The 8918-nt window shown below is 42.4% G+C and overlaps 2 protein-coding genes across 2 annotated transcripts; both read left to right on the top strand.

Annotated features, from left to right (window-relative positions):
• Positions 1–3008: 3008 nt before the first annotated feature.
• On the top strand, positions 3009–5965 carry LOC112284136 (uncharacterized). Its single transcript, XM_024523724.3, has 5 exons — positions 3009–3381; positions 3919–4113; positions 4260–4567; positions 4747–4852; positions 4976–5965. Exons 1-5 carry the CDS (start codon positions 3262–3264, stop codon positions 5654–5656), a joined length of 1410 nt encoding a protein of 469 aa, XP_024379492.1. The 5' UTR covers positions 3009–3261; the 3' UTR covers positions 5657–5965.
• Positions 5966–6251: 286 nt separating this feature from the next.
• On the top strand, positions 6252–8199 carry LOC112284138 (large ribosomal subunit protein uL3). Its single transcript, XM_024523727.3, has one exon. The coding sequence runs from the start codon at positions 6437–6439 to the stop codon at positions 7613–7615; it is 1179 nt and encodes a 392-aa protein (XP_024379495.1). The 5' UTR covers positions 6252–6436; the 3' UTR covers positions 7616–8199.
• The last annotated feature ends 719 nt before the right edge of the window (positions 8200–8918 follow it).

The following is an 8918-nucleotide window of genomic DNA, read 5'->3' as shown; positions in this document are numbered from 1 at the left end:
TCAAGTTTTCAACCTATCAATTATTTACAAATACTTGTGTAGTCAAATCTTTATTTTTAAAGCTTTTGTGAAGCATTTCATCAAGATTTTATGAAATAAACCTACTTTTATATATTTTTATATAATTCTTCTTATTTTTCTAATTACTAGTATTAATATTGATGTCCATGATATTTACTTGGATCTAAATAGATCTAATTTTAATAACATTATAAAATTAGTTAATAAATTAATAGAATTATTTAAGAAATTTTATCTTAATATAATTTTGATGATCTTACTTTATATGAAGTTTGCTAACTAACATGAGCTTTATTATATATTTTATATACCAAATATTTTATAGATTTTATTAACATAAATTAGGTAAAAAAAAATTAAGAAATTATATCTTTGTTGAATAATATTTTTGATATTTGAATTTTATAATTTTTTGGTATTTTAAATATATATATATATATATATATATATATATACTATTTATTTTTCATCTATCATTAAATCTTTTTTATTATAAAAAATCAAACATATAAAAGTCTATTATTATTTCATGAAAAATAAAATAAAATAAATTAGCTAGTTGTATACATTTAATGTATATTTCTACATATCAACAAATTGTTGATATTTTCACTAAAGCCTTATAAATATATTTAAGCTTTAATTAAGTATCAAAAATATTAAATTTAACTTTAAAAGAGAATATTATTATAGTGCAAGCTAACTACCAAAATAGATAGAACTTACATATTTATATTTTTAATTTATATTTATAAATCACATATTTACATATCAAATTTATATTTATAGATTACATATTTACATTTAAAGTTTATGGTTATGACATCCAACTGCTTTATAACTAACTCTCACTCATACATATACAAGAGGGGTTGATTATTGTCTATCACTTTCTTGGGCAAGCTTTGGATTCTCTCCCTATTATATGTTTCTATATAGAGGCAATTATATTTCAATGCAAATCAGAAAAAAAAAAATGTGAAATCCTGCAAGACTGCTATTATAAGAGTTATATTTTATTTATTTGTAACACTATCTTTGTGCTTGAATTACATAGATTTCTCTTTCAGCTTGTGAGGAGATTTAAAACATAGCAACTTTAGCAAAGTGAGAGGTAGTTCTACGACCCAATCTTAGTTCCACAGCAACCTTATAACGAATTGCATTGAGAATTTGATAAAAGCAGGATGGCTGACTAATGGGTGTACTGTCAACGAGAACCTGGAGTATTGAAGTCCTCATATCTTCAACAAAAAAAGGACTGTTGCAATTGCATAATGTCATGTGATGGCTTCAACTGTAAATCCCTGCCAAGCAATTGGCCTAGCCCCTAACCCTCTACCCCTTCAATCCTTGCAGCTTTGCCTTCTACACCATACTCAGTAGGTGGCACTAGGTAGCTGCAAAGCTTAGTATTCCAAGGTTGAGTAACTACCACTGGCAATGTAAGTAAGATTGCACTGGGCCTGTTCTGTCTCTGCCAATAAATTGGCCTAGCCCCTAACCCTCTACCCCTTCAATCCTTGCAGCTTTGCCTTCTACACCATACTCAGTAGGTGGCACTAGGTAGCTGCAAAGCTTAGTATTCCAAGGTTGAGTAACTACCACTGGCAATGTAAGTAAGATTGCACTGGGCCTGTTCTGTCTCTGCCAATAAATTGGCCTAGCCCCTAACCCTCTACCCCTTCAATCCTTGCAGCTTTGCCTTCTACACCATACTCAGTAGGTGGCACTAGGTAGCTGCAAAGCTTAGTATTCCAAGGTTGAGTAACTACCACTGGCAATGTAAGTAAGATTGCACTGGGCCTGTTCTGTCTCTGCCAATAAATTGGCCTAGCCCCTAACCCTCTACCCCTTCAATCCTTGCAGCTTTGCCTTCTACACCACACTCAGCAGGCTGCACTAGGTATAGCTGCAAAGCTTAGTATTCCAAGTTTGAGTAACTACCACTGGCAATGTAAGAAAGATTGCATTGGGCCTGTTCTATCTCTGCCTCTAACGTAACCTCCGTGCAGCTTAGCCAAATCAACTAACAGAACCACCAAAGACGGTCTTTTGGATGTGGGCAAAGACTGCTATCCCCTCAAAAACAGCTTCTACTGGGAAAAACCTCTGAGAGTGTACACTTAAATGGCTCAAAGTAGCTGTTGCACCAGAAGCAAATGAATTGAAAAGTTTAAAACTCCAGCTCCATATCCCACCAGTAATTGCTTAAGCACATCACGATCTCTCTGTATTTTTGGTCGGAAGTTAATGCAACCAAGCCATCTGTACCGCTACAGGAGAATTTTGACTCGACCTACTAAAAAATGAACAAGTCAAAAAATAACTGCAAAATGAAATGCTGTGTTCGGTGTAACTGCACGCGACAACTAAATTTTCGATGAGCTCACAGGAGAATAGAAGTAACATTGTTCCAAAACCTAATAACTTGGAATGAGCAGAACATTTCAGACGAAGCAGACCGGCTGCAGAATTAGCGAATCCGTGAAGAGATAAATGGTATGATCTACCCTTTTAACTGTGCGGTTGAAAAAGTACCTTGGTGTAGACGATAGTGCCGAAATCGTCAAAAATTGTAAATCACGGCTAAACGAGTATTTTGAAAGATCGAGAGTATATGCTGTCTAAAGCGACGTACTCCCGACCATCACTGAAAGTTGTAGTGAGAATTAATCAACGTCACCGTGACATTGCCTATATCATCACTTTCATAATTGAAACAACAGCTTGAGATAAGTAGTAACAAGGACCCATCAGTTTCTACTTGCCACCATATCTGGACGACTTCGACTTCATCTTTAGCCATCCTAAAATTGGTGCCGGATTCGGAGCTACGGAAATCAGAAGAAATAGATGAAAACTAAACAATCGTTCCAGCTTTTCAAGAGCATCCTTCATCCTTGTCTCGGGAAGCGCGTAGGTCTTTGCGAATCTGTGCTCACTTATAGTCGAGCTCAGATTCGTCTTAATTTGAGTTAGTGTTTGAAGATAGAAAGAGAGCTCAAAATATTGTGGGTGCATGATCTTAGAGGCATCGTGGGCTTCACTCAACGATGTCTCGTGATGCGTGCACCCATTAGAAAGTTTGCGCAGAATCGTGTAGCCGTGGTGCTGTGTCTGGAGGTCAGGTTCGAAACCACTCTACGTGACAGACTTCTCCTCTAAATCTGAGCGAGGCCCTTTCTGAAGCTTTGGGCTCAACTTGGTTGTACTCAGAAGTTCTTAAGTTTCTCTAAGATGACGATTGGTGTTATGGAGAAGGAGAGAAACAGCAGGAGGCTCACTTTGATTCTTGTCAATTTGGCTGCTGTTTTGGAGCGAGCCGATGAGGCCCTTCTTCCCGCTGTCTACGACCAGGTCTTACGCTCTTCATCTCTTCCTTTTCAGACAGCAAGTTTACGAATCTGTAAGTGTAGGCCTGTGCTTAGGTTGTGTGACGAATTTGGTATTCTTGTATTTGCGATTGAGTTGCTGATTGCCCAACCTTGTGGTTCCAATGTTATCTCGGAGTTGTGGCTGATTAGGTTTGCCGTGCGCCACTAGCTTTCTGAGTCCTTTATATTCAGGCATCGACTCCGGTATTATCCTTGGAATTGATAATCACAACTTGGCTCACTGAAGTAGAAACAGTGTGTGACAATCTAGCACGGTGTAGTCAATTTGGGTTAGTAATTTTTTGAGTCAAGATCACGCAATACAACTGTGCAAGACAAGGTGCGGATGGCTTGGAACACGGCCAGGAATGTGATTTTGTCCTGAAATGCCCCCTTATGTTGGAGGGGAGCTTCTGAAGCTTGGATATACTCAGATTCTTTGTTTTTTACATCTTAGGGCTTGAACTGAACGGATTCTTTCAAATTTTTCTAAAGTAGTCATCACCCTTGGCACACTCAGGTGGGAAAAGCTTTTGGAGTAACACCTGCAGCATTGGGTACATTGACGTTCGTAAGATCACTTGTGCAAGCGGCGGCATCTCCTCTGGCAGCCTACTTGGCAATTACATGTGATCGGATCATTATTATTGCAGTTGGCGCTTTGGCTTGGGGTATCGCCACTGCCGCCGTAGGGGCGTGCACTGCTTATTGGCAGGTAATAATTTAACAAGAAGACGAAGTTAGCATGTGTTTAATATATACTTTTTTACAATTTTTGCCTAGTATATTGAAATTTTATTGTTGCTTAGGTTATAGAACTCTTTGTCGTTGTTTCAGGTGTTTGGTGTGCACATGTTTCAGGTGGCTATTGTGAAAGCGTTCAACGGCATTGGCCTTGCGATGGTAGTTCCTGCGATTCAATCGCTAGTAGCTGACATGCATAGAGAGGGTGAACGCGGATTAGGATTTGGTTTTCTTCACGGAGCTGGCCAAGTTGGGACATTATTAGGTGGAGTTTTTGCCACGCTGTTGGGTGCGAGGACCGTAGGGGTTATCGCTGGATGGCGATTTGCATTCTTTTTGATGGCCATTGTGAGCGTGCTTTTAGCTGCTGCCATCTACATATTCGCTGAAGATCTTAAGCCACCTCCTCCTGTCGACTTAGTTAGGTCAATAAAAGCTTCCCTATTGCTACAGCGATGTTTGTACTTGCCAGACTTCCTGTTTGTTATCCTTAAAACAATTTGCAGACACTCTCTAACATTGGTCCTCCAAGTATATTTTCTTCACTCACATTCGATTTTAAAGGGCATTTACATTTCTGACAATTACTATATCTTTTGTGTAGTAACGAGCCTCTTGTTCAACGAGACGGCAAGACGGCACTTTTGTCTGGTTCACGACAAGAGAGTCAACTCAAACAGCTCTGGAAAGGGACAAAGAAAGTGTTGAAGGTAGCTCATCTACTGTGTGTATTTCAGAGAGTAGCTGATGAGTAGCAGAGTTCTCATACAATCTTTAAGCTCGTCGTTCATGGGATTTTTACTTGCATGTCTAAGAATGAATTCCTCTGGCAGGTTCCAACTTTCCAAGTCATTCTAGGCCAAGGCCTTGCGGGCCAAGTTCCTTGGCAAGCAATGTCATTCACTACACTCTGGCTTGAGCTCCTCGGATTTGGTCACACCCGGGCTGCCTTCCTTGTAGCGCTCCTCTCAGTTGGTAATATGCTAGGTTCTGTTTTCGGCGGCTGGTTAGGCGATTTGGCTGCCCGGTATTTTCCAAACGCAGGACGTATCATGTGCTCCCAGTTTTCAACTTTTGTTGGTGTTCCTTTATCAGCAATACTGTTACTGGCGCTGCCACAAAGTATTACCTTCTCCTGGGCATATGGCTTGATCTTCTTTTTCATGGGCTTCTTGATGTCGTGGAATTCCCCAGCAACAAATTGGCCAATCTTTGCAGAAATTGTGCCAACTGAGCTTCATACAACAGTTTATGCCGTCGATCAGGCAATTGAGAAATCTTTGGCAGCTGCCGGCGCACCATTGGTGGGATTGCTAGCACAGACGTTTTTCGATTATGAGACAGGGAAGGGAAGCTTCACTCCTGATTTGCACAATGCCAAGGCACTGGCCAGGGGGTTGTTTGTGTTGATAGCATGCCCATTCGTCATATGCTTCCTTGTCATCTCGCTTCTCTACCGCACGTATCCCAGAGATAGAGACCGTGTGAAGGAGGCAGATCCTTCTGCACAATGATTCAAGTAAATCTGCTTAGAATAGTGTAACTAAGCCCTCATTTGCCAGCCCTTCTACATCCTTTATCGAGTTATGGTTTAGGCCGTTGGAGGTTATTGACTTTCACTTGCTAAGCCAGTTAGAAATTAGGAGTATCCCATGACCTGAACCTGGGCTCGGTATTGTTACCGTATAGCTTAGCAATTGCACAAGCCTGGTGGAGGCAAGAATGTAAAAAATTTAAAACAGGTTCTTCGAGCCTTCGATACGTCTGTATCAAGGTAATGACCCTCATAGTAATAACAAGCATTTGTTGAAGCTTTTAGAATATTCAGGCCTGAAGGAATCAGCACCTAGACTTTTCAAAGCTCGATCTCGAATTATGTGTGCAAGTGAAGGATGTGCAGATCCTCTTCCACTTACAACGATCCGCCTGCAGTGGACGTAAGACTTTAATAGAGGTTTATATATAATCACATTTTGGCTCAAAATCCGAGAGAATCAGATTCTCTCGAATCTGATTCACTGGTGTTTCTTCATAAAATTATCTCCAGTCTTCTCAGCGGTCTTAAAACTTCTCGTTCTTTATTTGGATATATTAAGAGAATATGGATGTACTGTTGTAATGGATATTAGGGTTTGAGAGGCCGATGGATAAAGCTAGGGTTTATCAATTCTATCTCCCCGAAGGCTCAAAGGCTCCATCTCCGCCCCCAGGTTCACCTTCCTGTTCATTCCTCGCCGTAGCTGAGAATCGTCTTGTCCATACGCGAGTGCGCAGGAGTGAGCACGCACGCAGACATGTCGCACAGGAAATTCGAGCACCCCCGTCACGGGTCTTTGGGGTTTCTGCCCCGCAAGAGGGCCGCTCGCTCTCGCGGGAAGGTGAAGACCTTTCCCAAGGATGATGCCTCTAAGGCGCCGCACTTGACATCTTTCCTGGGATACAAGGCCGGGATGACCCACATCGTGCGCGAGGTGGAGAAGCCCGGGTCTAAGCTGCACAAGAAGGAGACGTGCGAGGCCGTGACCATCGTGGAGACGCCGCCGATGATCGTCGTGGGTCTGGTGGCATACATTAAGACGCCGCGTGGGTTGAGGTCACTGAACACGGTGTGGGCTCAGCACCTGAGCGACGAGGTGAAGCGGCGGTTCTACAAGAATTGGTCTAAGTCGAAGAAGAAGGCGTTTTCGAATTACAGCAAGCGGTACGAGAGCGAGGAGGGGAAGAAGGATGTGGAGTCGGAGCTGGAGCGGATGAAGAAGTACGCGAGCGTGATCCGGGTGTTGGCGCACACGCAGGTGCGGAAGCTGAAGGGAATCAAGCAGAAGAAGGCTCACTTGGCGGAGATCCAGGTGAACGGGGGGAACATTGCGGAGAAGGTGGACTTCGGGTTTAAGCTGTTCGAGAAGTGGGTGTCAGTGGACGCGGTGTTCAGGAAGGACGAGATGATCGATATCATCGGCGTAACGCGGGGGCACGGGTACGAAGGCGTGGTGACGCGGTGGGGAGTGACTCGGCTGCCGAGGAAGACTCACAGGGGTCTTCGGAAGGTGGCTTGTATCGGTGCATGGCATCCGGCGCGCGTGTCATTCACTGTGGCGAGGGCTGGGCAGAACGGATACCACCACAGGACAGAGATGAACAAGAAGGTGTACAAGGTGGGGAAGGCGGAGGATAAGCAGTCGTTCGGGGCGTCGACGGAGTTCGATGTGACGGAGAAGGAGATCACACCGATGGGCGGGTTCGCGCATTATGGGATCGTGCGGGAGGATTATCTGATGCTGAAGGGAGGAGTGATGGGACCGAAGAAGAGGGTGATCACACTTCGGCAGAGTCTGTACAAGCAGGTGTCACGAAGCGCGTTGGAGGACATCAAGCTGAAGTTCATCGACACATCATCGAAGTTTGGTCACGGTCGGTTCCAGACATCGTTTGAGAAGGCGAAGGTGTACGGTAAGGTCAAGGCAGCGGCTTAAGGGGCTGAAGCATAGCCCACGGTGGAGTCTAAATTACTGAAGTTATGATATGTCATTGGGGCTTTGGAGGCATGCAGTGGATGCATGTCATGGGCCTCTGGCATGCAATGAAGCAAACCCATTGATGAGTTTGTATGCCTCTGCCATGCCCTTCCTCGATTGCCCGCTGTCCAAGTATACCTTGGTCATGCTGGCTGTAAGCTTCGATACAGTTGATTTTATATTGCTTTGGGATAGTCCTCGCATTAATTGTATCTTAAGTGAGGGCTTGCAAGTCTCGAGCAAGTTACGGGCCACTGGCAAGTGCCTCCGATTTCGATCGACCCTTTATTGGTGTTGGTCATCTGTGCACCTCTGCCATGCCCACCTCCTGATCATTGCTTGTGCAGGGAGTCGGTTGTACATTGGGTTCTCAATACAAGGCTGACAATGTCTTCATTCTGGTCTCTTTCTATGGGATTGGATATTTATGTTGAATTTAGTACGCAGGGATGTCACGACCTACTTTCTCGGTATGTAAAGTTCCTGTGGTTCATGAACTAGCGATTCATTAAATACAAATAAACATGCACCTATTCTGATCACACTTTTTGTCCCTGGCCATTTGTTTTGATAATGTTTCTTATTATTCGTGATTTTGTACGACTGACCATCTGCTTATTTATCTCACGCGAAAATAAAATGCAACGTATTTCTGTACGAGTTGATTTCTTGGTGTGATCTCTGCAATCGCTTGTGAATTGAAGGGCATATCTTCTGTGCACAGATACACACATTCGTATGCAAATACTCATATACTTACATAAGATAGTGGGAAGTCTGGGAGCATTCACTTTCATGTGTATACCTGTACCGGCATATGTGAGATTTTGTCCATCTCTCTTCTGCTTGTCACCTCTATTGTAAGGAGAAAAATTGCCAGTCAAGTGTCAAAGTTGCCAGTTGTACAGCTAGGATTCGAAATGTTTCACAAGTGATAGTAGCCACATTGTGCATGTGAAATTGAAGATGTATTTTAGAGGAATCTCTGTCCGAATAAAACTTAGCTTCTAGAAAAATTATTACCACTTTAAGAATATATCCTATATTGATATAAATTTTAGTAACAGTACTATGTTATGTTCATTTAATTTGTACATTTATCTCCTTGTCCAAGCTGGAGGGCTGTTCTCGTGCAAATTAAAATAATTTTTTGCAAGAAAAAAGTAACAATTACAAGACGGTACTAACCATCTCAACAGCAAACAATAGATTTTAGCCCGAGATAGTCGCCACAATTAGGATTAATTATTGGGGATGATTA

This window comes from Physcomitrium patens, chromosome 6, assembly GCF_059467195.1.
Source record: "Physcomitrium patens ecotype Gransden chromosome 6, ASM5946719v1, whole genome shotgun sequence".
Lineage (NCBI taxonomy): Eukaryota > Viridiplantae > Streptophyta > Bryopsida > Funariales > Funariaceae > Physcomitrium > Physcomitrium patens.
The sequence above is the reverse complement of the archived record's forward strand: the minus strand, read 5'-3'. Positions and strand labels throughout refer to the sequence as shown.